This window comes from Equus przewalskii, chromosome 1 (genome assembly GCF_037783145.1).
Source record: "Equus przewalskii isolate Varuska chromosome 1, EquPr2, whole genome shotgun sequence".
NCBI lineage: Eukaryota > Metazoa > Chordata > Mammalia > Perissodactyla > Equidae > Equus > Equus przewalskii.
In genome coordinates, this window is record NC_091831.1 from 132,607,244 (window position 1) to 132,625,280 (window position 18,037).

General features: G+C 43.6%; 1 protein-coding gene across 1 annotated transcript in view; it reads left to right on the forward strand.

Annotated features, from left to right (window-relative positions):
• The window catches only part of MYO1E (myosin IE), a 190,737-nt gene that overhangs the window by 355 nt on the left and 172,345 nt on the right, over positions 1-18,037 (forward strand). Inside the window, exon 2 of the mRNA XM_008526764.2 lies at positions 46-233. Within this exon, the coding sequence (XP_008524986.1) occupies positions 231-233 (3 nt within the window). The 5' untranslated portion in view covers positions 46-230. The remainder of the gene's footprint in view (positions 1-45; positions 234-18,037) is intronic.

Genomic DNA, 18,037 nt, shown 5'->3' on the forward strand with positions numbered 1-18,037 from the left:
TATGCGCCCCGCCTGCTAAGTCGTCTGCTTTTCGCCCTCACCTAGCGCCGCCGATCCCGCCTGGATGGAGTCCCCCCAGGGTTCTCATTGGCTCCTGTGAGTGCTTGGGTGTCGAGAGCCTGTTTTTGGCGAAGGGAACCAACTTTTGAAGTTCGCCCAGGAGACTGCGTTCCAGCCCCAGCTCCCCGGCAGCCGGACCCGGCAGAGGCGCGACCGCGGCGCGAGTCACCATGGTGAGTTGGCCGCGCCGCGTCCCAGGACGCCTGAGCCTGGGATGGGGCAGGAAGCCCGGCGCAGGGCACCCACCTCGGGAGTGCTGCCGAGGCCGGGAATGGAGAAGTGGACGCGGGAGTCCGCACGTCGCGAGCTCCTGTTTCCTGCTGCTTTCGGTCCGGCCGGGCCGGGGGAGAGGAGCGAGGGGCCAAGGAAAACTTTCTTTCGAGTCGGTTTCGGCGTCGCCAAACTTTCGGTGGCCGGGTTGCGATGGCTGCCAGCTGTCGGGAGCCAGAGTGTGGGTCGATCTGAGTTCGGGCGCACGGCCCGCGGGGGTCCATTTCTCCCTGCGGGGGAGCTGGGCGCCGCCGCCGGTGCCCCTTTGGTCCTCGCCGCCTGGGGAGGCTGGCTGGCACGCTGGCGCGGGCGCGGCTGGCTGCGCCCCCTCCCCTGCGCCCCCTTCCCTGCGTCCCCTCCCCGCCGCCCGGCCCGCGCCCGCAGCTGTCCCCACGGGCATCGCACGCCGGCCGGAGCGGCGCGGGCGCACAAAGGCCGGCGGGGGCGCCAGGTAGGGCGAGCACCTGGCGGGGACAGGCTGCAGGAGCGCAGGGACCGGCGCAGCCTGCACCGCGCTGGCCTCGGCTTGGTGGGGCGCCGGGCAGGGTCTCCGCCGAAAAGGCCGAGTAAACACCGCCCACCCCTCCCCCAAGTGCAGGGTGCCTGGCACTTTCTGGGGGTACCGTGAACGGTCCGCACGGGAGGAAGCCGAGGGTTTCTGTTCTTTTTCCTTGGGCACTTTGGGAATGTATGGAAGGGGCTGGCTTTTTCTCTGACTTCTCCTCTCCCCCCACCTCCCCGCTCCGCCCCCAACCCCCTCCCCTCCCCAATCACCGTAGCTTCATCCCTTGGGCTTCAGTGTGGTGTACTTTTCTTGCCAAAGCACAAAAGCAAGGACTCTATTTTGAAGACATTGGCAGTCCATCAGAAAAAAAAAAGTTCAGCTACAAGGCTTCATAGTTTCCACACTTGCTCTTTTCAAATAATCCGGCTTACGTGGATGAACTGGTCCTCTTCTGGATGTTTACTTGTTTTTTAATGACAGCGAAAGTGGAGCTAAGTCCAAATGATAACAGTACAGCGCTCCTTTATCCCGCATGAGCAGCCTGCGGGAATGTAGCCAAGGCCCATCGCAGCCACATACAGCGCTAGGAAGCAGCCCTTGACCCACTGCTGTGTTTATTCAAAAGAATGATTAAAAACAAACACAAAAATATTTAAGGGCATCTTTGACCCAAGCTTTTTCTTCTTACATAACCTAAAATTATGTCACATTTGCCCCTACCTGAGAAGACACTTTGTCTGTAAATAAATTTCCTCTTTCAGTTTTCAGGTTTAAGAAATCAGTCGCCCCTAAATTATTTCTGGAACCGGATCCAAAGCCATTTACTTACACTGCGTGTGTGCTTGGGTGGAGCTACCTAATTGGGTCACTGCCTAATTGGCCACTTGAACATAAGCAGTGTGATAGTCCTAGGACTTTAGAATTGCTGTGATTATTTTCCACGGTTCAATATTGCTGAAAAGAACCCACAATGTGTTTTTGCCAAGAGCTTAAGGAATCTTACTGAGTTTAAGTACTTGAGGGGTACCTTGAGAAAATGAACTTTCCCTTAGTTTACTTATTTTTCATGCTGAGCAGACCGAGAAGTAGTCTAGGACGCCTTTTTGGAGACCTTGCAACCTCGGTGCTCAACTCGGCCCCATTGCTCTTGAAGTAAATGGTTGGTCGAATGGATGCTGAGGAGGCGTGTGGTACGGAAGACTCTTCTGGAGTTGTGTTAGCCTGTCCATCGGAGGACAGGGTGTGACTTACCTGTTGATGGGTTCCCTGCCAACAGCACAGATGGCCATGTTGTGGGCTGCCAGGAGACTATCAGTGTGTCAGATACGGTTGCTGAGGCCACAAGTCCTTGACAGAAAAGTTGAAACAGCTGGCCGTCCTGAAGTAGGAGATGTTTTCCATCTCCTGGATCTGGAGTAATTTGGCAGAAATTAAGTGAATTATTTCTTCAGAGGCTTGAAGAATTGTCTGTTCATTAGATATGGGAAATTGCCTTAGAACAGAGCATCAGCATCTTAAATAGTCAGAAGCCTCAGTTATAGTGTTTTCTGTTTATGTAAGACCTCTTCAAGCCAAATGACGCTTCGTTTTGTCTCACGTCTGTCTGGGTCTGCCCAGCTGCATCCCTCAGCTGCTTAGAACAAGAAGAGAAGGGGCATTGCTTTCAGTGGGTGTGGCTGAGGGCTAGCACGGAGGATATAATTCATCAGGCCCTTGGCTGGGCTGGAGGGAGAGCACCTGTACTGTGGATTTTTGCGTGTGTGTGTGTGTGTGTGTGTGTATGTTGCATCTCTTAGGAAGTCTAGTAGACATAAGAAGACTGTCCTCCTCCACCGAAGGGCCTACCAAGACTCATTCAGTTGTGACTCACGAGGAAGATTGCCATCTTCTGACTCATGAACACAATGTATAGTTTATAGGCCACTTCATATCTTTCTCCTGAAAACTCACTTTGGGACACTTTTCTCCATCTTTGGAGAAGGAAGAACGCTACTGGCAATAGTAATTTGTATCTTTTTCTTTATGAGACTTGACCTGAAAATAAGAACCTCTGCTTGTCTTTATAATTTAGTGCACATTGGTCAGAAGGGTGCCACGGTCTCCTTTGACTTTAATTAAGAATGGTACCCATCTAAAGTTTCGTTTGTAGAATCTGGCTTTGTCATCATCCAGAGAGAAAGTTCTGCTTTTGTGGCCATGACCAGTTGGGACTGTCTAATGGACTGGAACCCAAGTCTATAGCTCTGTTATATACTTTGGACCCAGAAATTATGATTCGTGGGGCCTCTGTGACTTAGCCATACTGAAATAGTTGAGTAAATTTGAATTGGCCATCACCACAGAATGTGTTCAAGGTGTGTCCCCTTTTTCTTACTTGCGTGTTACTTGTGAGTCAATTGCAGATGTCATATAAAAATGCACAGGAACAGGGCTCTGAACTTAGAAATCTGATGGATAGCCGACTACAAGGTAGGTAAGGTCCTTTGGGTGAAGGCATGACCTGTTTTTAGAAAGTCTGGAATCCATTTCAAATATGTTTTCTGGGAAGGTAACCTAGTCCAATCCCACTGATTAGTTTATCAGATTGCTAAGTAGTCTCTTGGCCAAAACAACTCTATTCAACAAAACAAAACCAGAAAGGGATAGGAGAAAGTGCAGAAATGTTTTTTTTTCTTTTTTTTTAAGATTTTATTTTTTTCATTTCTCTCCCCAAAGCCCCCCCAGTACATAGTTGTATATTCTACGTTGTGGGTCCTTCCAATTGTGGCATGTGGGATGCTGCCTCAGCGTGGCTTGACAAGCAGTACCATGTCCACGCCCAGGATTCGAACCAATGAAACACTGGGCCGCCTGCAGCGGAGCGCGGGAACTCAACCACTCGGCCACGGGGCCAGCCCCTCTAGAAATGTTTTGATGGACGCAGAAGACTTAGGGAAAATTCTGGAGTCTAGGACATTATCTAGGGCGGGATTGAGTGTGCCAGTCTCGTGGGAAATACACGGCCAGCCCAGGGCAAGGCTCATCGATGAGAGTCCAGATGAACACCTGCAGGTCAGCTGTTTGCAGCCGCTCTATTGTAAGTCTCAAAGTGCTTCCTTCTATTCTCTCACCAGCGGGAAGGTCTAAACTTCAGCCACCTATCTAGTAAGAGTGTTAGATTTTTACTGATACATCCATACCTTCCCACTGGGTTTCCCTTAAGAGAGGGAGTTGCTGGGTCTTTTCAATCCATGGAATATTAAAACAGAAGAAATCTGCATCCAGCTGCTCCTATTCGGAGCTATCGGAACATCAGTCTAGATAGTTCTATGAGTGATGAGGCTGCATATCGAACATCTCTTTCTTAACCCTTCACGTCCCTCCTTCAGTGAAAATACCCACCCCTCCCGCCCCAATATTGCACGATGGACCTCTTTTATTACTCCTTTCGCAGTTAAATCTCGTGAATTCGAGGTCTGTTTCAGGGGTTATCTCTGGGGCTAGATAATGAGCATTTGGTAAATATGACTTGAAATCCACACGACTTTTTGCCCCTGTACTTAGTGTTAATGTCATGAGCTCTTGTGAGACTAAATGAAAGAGAGAACCTGGAGGACTTTGCATGTCCTGATGAGGAGAGGACTGAGTCTCATTACTTGGTAAGAACTTGTGAAAGTTCTTTTCATCAGCTTCCAAAAGCAAAAATATTTTGAAACTCTATACAATGCAAGGTATTATCAGCTTCATAATGGGATATATAGAAATTGTGTACACTCATGATTTTCCAAATTTGAGTCATCTACTGTTTAGTTTTTTCAAAGATGCAGCAACTTGTGTTTTTATCAATATGTGATTGAAATGAATTTCTTCATGGTGAATTTTTAATTAATTTTTTTCATACCTTGCCGGGACTTAATATTTACAGAGCAAATACGGGGTTAACGGTTAAATGCCAAAGGTATTAAAAATAAACATCTCAGCCTTATAAGAACATTCTGTAATAATGGTACACAAATTGTGTTTTGAATTTCAACTTCAGAATTTATTTTGGCAGAGTCGAAAGGTTTTTGGGCATCCTAGTGAAGTATTTTTTTTTGCATATCTTTATGACAGCCATGCTTGGGAGAGGTCGAACCGAAATGATTGTCCCTAAAATAGTGACATTGTCTTTGGCAAGCCATGGAACTTAGACTGCACATCTGGGTGAAGTCAGCCCACCATGGGAACAATGTCATTAACATTGTTCAAAGCACTTTTGAATGGTTATTTAAGAAAATCTATTTTTTAACTTCCTTTATGACCTAAAATGTTTGTGTCCAGCGTGGTCCCCCATCTTACCAGAATTTGCACCAGGTCCCTCTCAGCTGTTTTCCAGAAGTTACATTCTGCCTCACAGGAGGAAATAATGGCCCTACTGGAGATGTGCAGTATCATGGAAAGCAGGTTCTGGAGGCCAAAAACGAGGTGGCCCTTTCCAGGAATAAGTGTAGGAATCGCTCTGAAGGGAGCCACACTCTCTTGAGCGTTTTGAGTTCTGATGTGTTTGTTAAAAATTCATTCATAGGACTCTATAATCATTTACTACATTTTGGAAAGTAAAACACACACTACATTGTAGAAAGCCCAGAAGAGAGCTTAAGGATTCTATCCTACATCCTTTTGCTTGACTTCCCAGAGAGATCTAGAAGGGTTAAATGACTTCCAAAATCTCAGAGCCAAGTTTTGCCTGAGCTTCTGCCAGAGTCCAGGTTTTCTGATCTCAATCTAGTAAGGCTTTTCCCACCAAACCATGATGGTGGATTAGAGTCTGTTTCCTTAGAGTCTAGACATGACCAGATAGTTTTCTTTCTGGGACCCTTCAAAAAAGCCTGCTGGGAGATGGAAGGTTGTTGGTTATTTTTGATTCATGACTGTATTGACTTTAAAAGATTATAAGAAATAAATTTAGGAGAATTCAGCGATAACAACACTACCCTAATGGTAATTATTTTCATGTCTTTGGGTTTCCTTCCAGTCTATCCAACACATGTCATTTTTATTTAGTTGTAATTATGGGGCAAATATACAATTTGTGCTGTGTATTTCCTCACTTATTTTATAAATCCTTTTCCTTGGTAAACTTATTTATCATATTTTGGTGGCAGTATAAAAATCCCATGTAGCCTGATCACCCAGCCTGAGTCATAACTGTGCAGAGACCTCTTCTCTAGAGTTGTGTACCGGGGAGCATTCCTCCCCAGACCCACTAGGACTGCTGTGGTCAGTAATGGGCTGCTCAGCCTCCTGTCGCTCCTGAGACTTGGAGTTTCCTCTTTGGTGTAGAGTCTGGAACAGGACTGGCAAGCTTAGGGCACATTCCACACTCCCAAGCCCTGGCCCAACAGTAGGTACCGTTGGTGTTGCCCTTGGATTCTGGCATTGATACCAGTGTGTGCTCAGCCCTCTGGCTCTAACTTAGCGAATATGAGTGGTCCTATCAGAGAACATGAGTGGTTGGAGATGGAGAGCTTTGAACCCCGAAGTGGAGAAGACGCAGCAGTTGCAAAGGAGGTTAGCATATGTGCTTGATAGGTAGGAATTCTTACCAAATATGGTGCCAACTGCTGGGAAATCAAAGATGGATTAATTAAGCACTGCCTCTGCTTATGAGAAGCTCACAGTCTAGAGGAGAAATGTTAAAAAAAAAAGGGGGTGGGCTTTCATATACGTGATTTCATTTCATTCTTGCACCAGTGATGGTTTTTGTTGCCATTTTACAGGTAACAAAGTATAGCGAGGGGAAGAGGATTCTTCAGGGCCATACAACTTGTATGCAATGAACCAGGTCTGCTAGCTTTATACTCTTTCAAAAGCAATTGAATAAATTATTTCTAAATTTGAAATTCTGGAGTCCAAGTCTCTGTATAACACTTCTTCATTTCACATACTCTTGAGGGAAGGCAAGGCCAATAAAATATATATATATATATATGTTTTAGTAAATTTTACTCAATAATACCAGAGTGGGATAATTTAGACCTAAGAACATTATCTATTATGAATAGTAAGGGTCTGGGCATTAATTTTTTGTTTTGGGACTTTGCATATCACAAAGTTTGGGGACTAGATGAGATCACACTGGGAGCAAGCATAAAAGTGAAAGTCATGCTAGAAAGGTCTGTGATCTCAATTAGGTTAAAAAAATAGAAAATAAGGGAAACAAAATAACCAGAAGAAATTTACTCCTTTAGTCCTTACATACGTGGCAGAAAATAAACAAAAAAAATTAGGATATCGTATCATTACTCTCTAAGTAATTCAATTGGCGTGACCAGCATTTGATGCTGACAGCAGTTTAGCATGATATTATTTGGTAACAGAAGGATTTGGACAGAATCATTGTCTGATTGTAAGGCATTTTCAAAAACAGCAAAAAAAATAAGGTTGTTTTTAGTGTCCCAAGTAGATGCGGACCTTTGTTACAGGAAATTTTGGATTTGAATGTAGAAGCACCTATTAAGCTATTTTAGAGTATAAATAAAGACAGCTTCCTCCAAGACTTAGGAATGCTCTAATGCAGAGATATGTCTGCAAAATGATAGCAATTCTCCTTTCCCCCATCAGATTGTCAAACAGAGATTCCTAATATTTGGGGGTGTCCTGGGGGCCTCTGAAAATATGTTGAAAGATAGTGTTCTCTGACAGTGTTTGTAATAGCAAAAACAAAAACAAACAAAAAGCCAGGAACAATCTAAATTTCCATTAGGAGAGAAATGCATCAATACATGTGACATTGATAATAAGGGATCAATATGCGTAGATATCACAAAGGTAGAGTTTGGTGAAGAAGCAAGTTTAGAAAGATACATATAAAACCATTCAAGAAAAAATTTAAAAACAAGACTAATATATATTGTTTGGGGATATATATTCATATATGTATATATTCTTTTAAAAATATAAATCAATGGACTAGAAAGATACTAAATTGAACATGCTAAAGGGGAAGGAAGAGAGAGAGAGAGAGGACCGGGGTTCGTGGACTAACTTTAACACTATCAGTAATGTTTTATTTGCTTTATATATTAAAAAGTCCAAAGCAAACACGATAGTATCGTTAATTCTGGGCAGTGTGTACATAGATATTTATGTCATTCTCCATGGTTTTAACATGTAATTTCCAATTAAGAAAAAACACATAAACCTACAATTCTTCCTATAATCGTAGGACGTTCATAAAGCTCCAAAGCCCATACAATATTATCCCAAGAGTTGTAGCAAACACTGTCTTGAGATGAATATTAGGGAGTATGGTCAGTTCTGGACCTACATCAGGTTCTTTTAATGACAATTGACGTGTGCAATCAGATCACTAGTAAGTCCCAATGAGTGTTAGGGAAAGAGTCATTAGGGATTACATCCCAGGATGTTCAGTACATGTTAGCATCTCTTAGTCACCTTTCTTAACCTCTTGTGTCTGTTAGCTTTGAAGTTTAACCCCAGATTTCGTGGCTTAAATAATAAACACTTATTATATCTCACTATTTTCTGCATCAGCTGGGCAGTTCTGGGTTGGACTGGCCCATCAGATCCTTGCGGTCAGCTGGTGGCTTGGCTGAGGATGGATGATCTAGGATGGCCTCACTCATATGTCTGATAGTTGGCACAATTTCAGTTGGGGCAATGGATATGACTTGGCCATGTGTCTCTTGTCACAACAGGCTAGTCCTGGTTTGTTTACGTAGCAGTGGTCACAGGGTTCCCAAGAACAGTGAAAGCAAGCAAGCCCCAGTGCATAAGCATTGTTTAAACCTCTGCTTACATCATACTTGCTGTTGTCCCATTGGCAAAAGCAAGTCACATGGCCAAGCCCAGAGTCAGTGTGGGAGAGGGCTACCCAAGGGCTCAGATACAGTTCTCCACTCTCAACCTTGTCTTTCAGCTTGCCTTAATTGGATGCTTACATTGAGGCAGGAGTAGATTCAGTAACAGCTTCAGTTTCCCCTGGCTGACCCTTTGAACTCCTGTGTGTGACAGAAGCCCCCACGGCTCCTGATATATCCACTGCTGTTTTCCCAAAGCACGAGGAATTGGGACTGTAGTTCTTTTGCATGACAGAGACTCAGTATGATTTCTAAATTGCTATTTTTGTTGGGAAAAAAGTAGAAGCAGGGGCCGGCCCTGTGGCCTAGTGGTTAAGTTTGCACACTCTGTTTCAGCGGCCCAGGGTTTCGCTGGTTCAGATCCTGGGCGTGTACATGGCACAGCTCATCAAGCCATGCTGAGGCGGCATCCCACATAGAAGAGCCAGAAGGACCTACAATTAGAATATACAACTATGTACTGGGGGGCTTTGGGGAGAAGAAGAAGAAGGAAAAAAAAGAAGATTGGTAACAGATATTAGCTCAGGTACCAATCTTTAAAAAAAAAAAAGTAAATGCAGAAGCTAACAATGAAAAAAAAATCATTTTCTGTTAAAAGGAGCTTTGTGAAAATAACAAACATTTTACATTTAAGTCCTAACTGAGAGAGCAGTGAATCATGCCAAACCAGACTGAGCTGGATGGCCTATTGGACAGACGGGTGGAACAATACTGTTTGGATAGGTGGGGACAGTACTACTTGCTGCCTATTTCCGCCTTTTCAGCCAGCACTGAGCTGTCTATGTGGAGAAAGACATTCCACACACACACACAAAAATACTTTTGTCTTGGTTGAAAGTCATGTCTTTTGGACTATAAAATGGTTCTCAAAATAACCCCATGTCAATTCCATATTCTGTGCTATCTATGGGCTCCTCAAAAGATGTGAATTGAGTAGGATTAACTTAGCCTTGTGAACAGGTCTCAAGAAATCCATTAACCTATAGATCTTTCACTTTGACTTTCTTTTTCCTTTCCTCTTTTTAAATGGAAAATTTAAAACTACACAAAAGGGGAGAAATCTCATCCCCCAATTTCAACAATTGACAATGCATGGCCAATTCTGTTTTCTCTATTTTGTTAATGTGATGAATCACATTGATTGATATGTGGATGTTGAACCATCTTTGCATCCTTGGGATAAGTTCTACTTGATCATGGTCTATGATCCTTTTAATGTGTTATTGAATTTGATTTGCTAGTATTTTGTTGAGGATTTTTGCATTTATGTTCATCAGGCATATTGGCCTGTAGTTTTCTTGTAGTATCCTTGTCTGGTTTTGGTATCAGGGTAATGCTGGCCTTGTAAAATGAGTTTGGAAGTGTTCTCTTCTATTCTATTTTTTGGAAGAATTTGAGAAGGATTAGCATTAATTCTTCTTTAAATCTTTGGTAGAATTCACCAGTGAAGCCATCTGGTCCTGGATTTTTCTTTGTTGGGAGGTTTCTGATTACTGATTCAATCTCCTTGCTAATAATTGGTCTATTCAGATTTTCTGTTTCTTCATGATACAGTCTTGGTAGGTTGTATGTTTTTAAGAATTTATCCATTTTTTCTAGGTTGTCTAATTTGTTGTGTATCATTGTTCCAATCTTGTTTTCTCTTTTCCCAGCTTCCCTTTGTTTATTTTGAAGCAAATCCTAGATATCGTATCATTTCATCCTAACTATCTCCATATTACATTAGCTTTGAAATAAAGCAAAACTCAGCTCTCGGCACTAACTACTCTTTGGGCTGGAAGAAGAGGCGTGTCTCAGAGAACCACAGCAAGTAGCTTCCCTTTGACTTTTAACACTAGGGGCTTTGTTTTACGGAATAATGTAGACAGCTCCAGTCACTGGGTGGACTTAAAGCTTGACCCAGTCTCATCCACAGGAGAATCTGGCAGTGCTATCTCGGCGTCCATTCTCTTGGTGTGCAGGGCGGGTGTGACTCACCATCCTACAGTCCTAGCTCTGTTCAGGCACTACCTTTAGGTATGGTTGGTGGAGCCAGTTTGTGGTATTGATCTCTTCATTCCTTCTCATCTATACCTGTATCATGGTGATGGCTATACAAATAATACTTGTTTCTCTCAATGATCAGATACCTTTAAACATAGAATGTCAAGATGAGAAATATCCCGGAGACTACTTGGTGGCGTCTGTGAAATTGTATGCTAAAGTTTGTGTCTGTGTTCATGTGTGCATTTTTTCCTAGGAAGAAGATTCATAAATCCCCAGAGTGGTCCCTGGTCTCCACAAATGACCCTCTGAGGTCCAGAGAATTTAGGTAGCCTGACCAAGATCAACCCCTGGCAAGTTAATAGAAGAGGTTGCCCTGGAATACAAGTCTCTTGATTCACAGTCCAGGGATCTTGGTCCTAAGTCTGCTTTAACTGGAAATGTTTGAAATCAAACATAATAAAGCTTTAGAGAGAAGGGAAGTTGAAAGTGGTAAGTTAGAATCACTTTTTCTAAGATTCTCACAGACACTGAACCAATACAAGTTACCTTGAGGTAATGGTGGGTGTTATTTGTTGACAGCTAACTTGATTTTTCATAATAATAATAGAACATAAAAAGAGTCACAGCATTGGTCTGGTATTTATTGTTTTTGTATTCTGTTATCACAAAGAGAAATACGTCCAATACAGAGATCAAACATAAATCAAGGGCATAAGGTTTTAACTTTATGTAAATAAGTGAAAGCTATTATTTCCCTGGTGAGGATGCATTGTTATTATTTATAAAATTAATATTTACTAATTGAGGTCACACAATGAGAAGGAAATTGCTGGACTCCAATAACTGGACTCTGGAGCAGATTTCTGTGCTGTTTCTCTTATCTAGGACTAGGGCTTGGGGTGTAGGAAAAAAATTGGAACTGGGATAACCTCTTACTTCTAGCTCTTTCTCTCCCCTGCTCTCCAGCCCCAACCACATCCTCTATCTCTCTAGCATCCTGTTCTTTCCCCATAAGGCGCTTTCTCTTCTAGATGTCTGCAGGTGGGGTGAGGAGGAGGTTTGGAGAAGGCAGGAAACATACTTTGCACCTGCTCAGAAGTGAGGACACATAATTAAGGCCACCGAAAGAAGGGGGGCTCTCTCCTCCCACCCCCGAGCCCTCTTTCTCCTCCTCTGTGGAACCCTGCTTAGCACCTCTCCAGCGAGTGTGGAGCGCCAATGTGTCAAGCATTGTCTGCTTTACAGAGACAATAAAGCACTGTCCTCTTTGTTTGGGGCTATGTAACAGTCTTCAGTTTGGGCAGCAGTTGTATTTAAGTGTCAGCTGGCAAAGGTGTATTTATATTTTATATACCACTCTAAATATAAGAGGTAGTGAATTGCAAGATTCCACCACCTGCCGAGTCCTGTGGATTCCACCTCCACAGTGTGGCTTCAACCTTTCTTGCCTAGATTGCCTGGTCAAGTTCAGCTACTTGCTGTGCCCCTTACAGGCATGAATGTTCTCATCTTTGCCTGATGTGTGGCTGCAATCAATTCCCTCCCTTTCCCCATCCCAACCGTCTAATTCTCCTTTTAGGCCAGCCCCAATGCCACCTTCTTGAGTCTCACAGTTGGAAGTTATCTTGAAATTCTCATGGCTCTTTATCTGCAAAGGTCTTGTGAATATTTATGCACATTTTATCTTCCCTGCCAATCAGTTACTTTTCAGGTAGAGTCCATTCATCTTTGTCTCCCATCCCCATTTTATGACTTGTCATACGAGGTATCCAGTACTACTTTTAAACATATTGAGGGGGAAAATGCTTGCATTGCCTTCTGCTGTTTGTGAGTATACGTTCTTTCAAATTGCCCCCTAAGTCTTCATCTTGAGTGACAAACGTAAACTGCAGAACTGCCGCACTCTCAGAATCCACTCCAATAAACCACTGCTCTTGGTTACTCTGCTAATGGAATGAAGCAGGTAGGAGGAAAGTAGTGAAAGCGCCCTGTGATTCAAATGTCACCGGAGCCTTTGATTTTAGTGGGAATGATGAAGTTGTCGGAGGTAAGTGTCACTCCTCGCTTCATTCAGCATGCCCTTTGGAGAGATGGAATGGTGAGGACAGAGAGGAAAAGAGGATAAAGACACGTATTAAACGGGGACTGGAAAGCTGAGCCACTCATTCGTGGAAGGCAAGAGAATCAGTCTGCCTATGATCACACCTTTTTTCACTCATCAGTCAGCTATCATGTTGAAAGCGGGGCAAACTCCCTTCCCCCGGCTGTTTCGCAATCTGAGAAGAAAGGTAGTTCTCCCAGAAAATGGAATCGATTGTGTATGTTGCCAGTGATTTTCACAAATGTGGATGTTTAAGAAGTAGGAAGAGATAATAGATGGAAGAAGGGATTGAAAGAATTGAAATGGGATTTTGAAGCAGACATTTTTATTGCTTGTGGCTCTGGAGGACAGGTTGAATTCAGGTGTTTAAAATTCACAGGTAATTCAAATACAGGTAACTTCAAACTGTCCTCCTGAAATCTTTGTACTGGAGCTCTTCAATGAACAAAAGGGGCAGATTTGTGTTTTTGAGCTTTGGGGAGTATGTTTTCCATGCTCAGGTGCAGATGTATGGGGTGAGGCATTCGAAGCTCGCTAGAGTGGAGAAGAAATGGCCTCCAAGGTGAGGCGGGAGGGACCGGGAGCAGTCCAGGAAACTCCTGGGGTCTGGGAAGATATGTACAAGCACGAGTTTGAACATTTTGAGTGAGGAATTTTGAGTGGCTTGTAGACCAGGAACGACAGAGTTGAGACAGGCAAGGTAAATTGGGGTCCTCCTGCCAATGGGAGGTTTTGAGTGATTTTAATTCATTAAATATTTGTTTATTGTTCTGTCCTCTTAAGCCGTAAACTCCTTTAAGGGAACACCGCGTCACACTCGTTTTTGTATTTCCATCACCTAGTGCAATGTCTGGCATGTGATAGAATCAGCGACTTTGCCTAACTGAACCAAACTGTTCCCACTAGACCAAACGTGCATGGAGGGCCGAAAACCTTCCAGTGCAAGTCGGTTACAGCAAGGCGGCCTCCAATGAATGAGCGATTGGTGAGAGCGGTGGACTGAAGTAGACAGTTAACTAATTGTAAACTGGAACTGTTTTTCCAAGATAAAAATAGCTCCCTCAGATGAAACCAGTAGGGCTTCCTTTTGAGTTTTCTTTTAATAGAACAGGATATTAGCAAGTTCAGCTGAGCTCCTGTAGAAGGCTGAGGCTGCAGAGGGAAGCTGGGTGGGCTGGAATGCCTTCTACATCTGACTCTCACTCCCTTTATTCCAATCCTCCTTCAGTTGAGATCTGTAGAGGCTAAGTGATTGCCTGAGGCCACACAACCAGTCCCAACTTGTCCCCTCAAGGGTCGGTGCAGCAATTTCCAGGCAGAAATGGAAACACTATTCATCAGGGCCCTTTCTAAGGACAAGTTCCCAACTCCAAATGCAGCCATTCCAAATCAGGTGTGACCTGTGACCTCACCTCAGGGCTTTTCTTCACTGTTGCTGGGGAGCGGTCAGGTTGGTTTTGGTGATATTGATATAAAAGATCACTACCAGATTAACACATAGGATAAGATGATTTTCCTTTTCAGCTATGTGGACCTTCAGAATGTAAAATTTCTTGGCAAAGTTTATATCTGATCTGGTTTAAAGAGGAGAATTTCCTGCCTTTGCTTTTCTTTAAGCAGACTAACCACTCACCTGCCCAAAGGGGACCTTGTTTTGCCATCCTCCAAAGGCCATATGGTCTCCAAGGGGACGTGCTAATGGATTAATTGTTTTGTGCATTCTGCTTCTCACAAATTCTGGCAGCTTCATTTGCATTGAGAGTAGAATTTCTTTGAGTATCTTGGCATTTCCCTTGGTTTTGAATGGCTCTTAATGTTTCTTTGAAAGGTTGTTCAACCTTTAGTGATGGGTATGGCTTTCTCTATATAAGGAGTTTTTCTGGGTGCGGGATGGAGAAAGTGAGAGAAAGGGAGAGGGATCTTTTTTTATATATATATGTTATATCTATACAGCAAACTGTAGATTATTTTGGAGCCTCATATTTACGTGGTTATGTTCACTTGGCTCAAATACTTTAGTTATGTGGGTTAAAAGATTAATGCATGCAAAGGAATGTTGATATTTAGCCTGACAAAAACTATGCATTTACAGAGCTGTGGTTTGCTTTTCAAAATGTAGAAATGTAGAAAAGGTTTGTTTCTTACCTGTGACAAAGAATTCCAAGTATAAGACTATTCCGGCTCACGGAGTAAATGCATTTTTTAACGTTCAGTGTACATGGTATATTTTAGATCAAATAGCTTTATAGTGTACCAGGGCGGTAATTCTCAACGCAGGGTGGAATCTGACTTTTGGGAAAGGGAAATTGAAGGTCGAAGAAGCTTAAGGATACTGATGTTGGTTAAGTCTGGGTATACTGGCCTCCTTAGAACAGAAGTACTTCCTTTCCCTGCAAACAAGTTCAGGACTTCCAGAGCTGGGAAATCATGTAGTAGAACTGAATGGTATAAATCACTCAGACAAATACAGGATAAGGCTATTTTGGGACATGTTTGTAATTAGCCAGGGTTACATGATGATAAGGAGTTTTCAATGGCTCCTCCAGTTTCTGAGGTTGTTCTGTGCTTTGCATTCTCAGTAATTCCTTCTGGAGACCTTAGTCTTTGGTGGGGAGGGGTGTATGCTTCTGTGAATTTGACAGATTTCCACACCACTGAAGAGAATCTGCAATAGGAATTAGCAGTTACCGAGGACCACTCTGTACTGTCCAGCACTTGTACCTCCTTTGAGGTAGGTAGAATTTTTCTTAGTTTGCAGATGAGGAAACAATACATGAGTTAGGAAACCTGCTCAAGGTCACCCAGCTGAAAAGAGGAGGGATTTAAATTCAGAGTTACCTGAATCTGAGGTCTGCTTTGGAGAGGAGCTGTCTATTCCTAGACACGGACATATTCAAGTTGTGAGTCCGTGGACTAGCCTCATGGGATGTTACGAGAACTACAAAACTTCAGGCCCCATCCCAGAGCGAGTGATTCTGAATCTGCGTTTTAACAAGATCCCCCATTTGATTGCAAAGCACTAGTGCACAGGAACACTGCAGTCCAAGCAAGGTAACATGACTCTAAACATGTCACTAGAGGAAATCTGATGGTTGTCCTCCAGGATATCCTCGTCCAAGGACAGGGATGCAGCTAAAATCTCGGGCTTTCGGGGATGCAACCAATCAATCATCTCTAATTATCCTGCTCAAGCAAAAATGACAGGGCAAGGCTCAGGAGTAGGATGGAAGGAAAGTTTTCTCCTAGGCAATCCTGGGGTCAGCTGTCCTTAAGTAGATGCACGGGATAGCTGGTTATCTGCAGCATGCGTGGAAAGCTGTCTACCCAGAATGTCTCCATGGCGGCCACTGATCCCTCTGAGCTTCTGTGTTGTTCTTGATAAAATGCTGAGTGTTTGTCTGTTGTTAAGATCTCACTGTGAACTAGTCTGTTGGATCTTCTTAAAGTGTCCCAGAGCAGATTTTCTCAGGTTGGAGAAGGAAGAAAGAGAGCTAGACTGGGGAATAGCAATGGCATGAAAATAGAGAAAGGCATTGAAAGGAGCCCAACCTCCACAACAGTCCTATCCTGGGGCTGGAAAAGTGTACTTTACCTTCGTCTCCTAACTGGTTTTCCTTTTAGAATTCCCCCAGAGATCTAGGCTGGAGACATCAGAGTCCTTGTCTGTCATTCTCCTCCCTTCCAGACTCCTGTTGGTTCCCAAGCCCTGTGAGTATGTCTTCACGGTGCTCTCTCTTCCTTTTCATACCTGTCGTTCTAGTTTGAACCTGTGTGATCTCACACTGGGACCGTGACAAGAGTTTCTTAAGTGATCTTCACTCTTTTCCCCTGCAATGTAAACAGCATTGCCAGAATCATCTTCCTGGTAATACAGCATGGCACCTGCCACTCTTACTCAAAAACTCTCAGCTCTTACTGAGAACAGGCTAACGCCCAAAATGTGGGGCTGTCTCAAATCTATTCCAGGCTGCCTCTGTCTGACTTATTTTCCAGTAGTCCTTCTGGAATATGTAAACTCCACAACGGCAGCCTGAATGCCTTGTTTCCGCTGTTCGCTCCTAGCCTAGTGCCTGCACACAATTCGTTCTCCGTAAATACTGATTGATTGAGTGAATGAGCCGGTCTCATGTCAATGTTTTATAGTCTAGTTAGACTACTCCTTGGTCAGGCCGTTTTCCATGGCTGGACTTCTCTTCTCTTTCTTGCCATTTATGGGAATGCTGTGAGGCCCAATAAAGGCTCATTTCCTGGAAACGTTTGATTTAGCTCATTGAGATTATTCTTCTTCCAATCGTAGCCCTTCTCATGAAGTTATTTATTTGGTACTTAATTATGCATAATCTTCCTTTGCCATCTGTTTATGTATGAGTCAGTCTGTCCAGATAGACTATAAGCCTCTTGAGGTCAGAAGTGATTTACATTTCTTTATTCTCAGAATTTACCATCTTTCCCTTTGGCCTTTCCGCATCCCGTGTGCCCTCCTCATTCCTGGTCACTCGCAGCACTTGCTTTGGGTATTATGGTTGCTCGTGGGTCACGCACCTCCTCCCCTCAGGAATGCATGTGGTTCCCCGGGGCAGATTCTTCATCATCAGCTTTCTCTTTGTGTCATCTACCGTTTGCTGAATGATGGATGCTGTATGCTTTGTCCTTTTGAATTTTGTCTCCCTTCTTTTTCCTTCTGCCCAGTTCTTAGAACTCCCATTTCTCCACTGCTGCCAGTACGATCCTAGTGAATGAAAGTTAACGCTCCCGTGACTCAGTGTATCCTCCAGCTAGGGTGTGAAGGTGAGTCAGGAGCCGCCTCAGACAGCAGTGGTAGATCTGTTCCACCCTGAAGAAGAGGCAGGAGCCTGCCTGGTGATCAGAAAAGATCACCTCATTGTTTCCTGGAACTGAGTAGAACAAATTATTTAACTCTCTGTACTTCAATTTCATTTTTTTTTTTAAAAAGGAAGTAAGAATAGTTTACATTCTTTTCCTAGTGGTGCTGCATTGAGTATTAATAAGATTATAAAATGCTTTGAATCCAATCATTGAGACACGTAAAGTACCACACCCCTGTCATGGCTGCAGCTCTGTAGACAGCCCTCCTTTCTGGATCTCCTGCCCTCCTAACCCCAAGACAGTTACTTTGTTGTTAGTGCTGTTGGGTCAATTCCAACTCCTAGCAACACTGTGTTCAGCAGAGTTTCACGACATCCTCTCATCTCATCTCCCGGTTCTATATCAGACAGTGCTCCACGGCTAGTCACAGGGTTTTCATGGCCAATT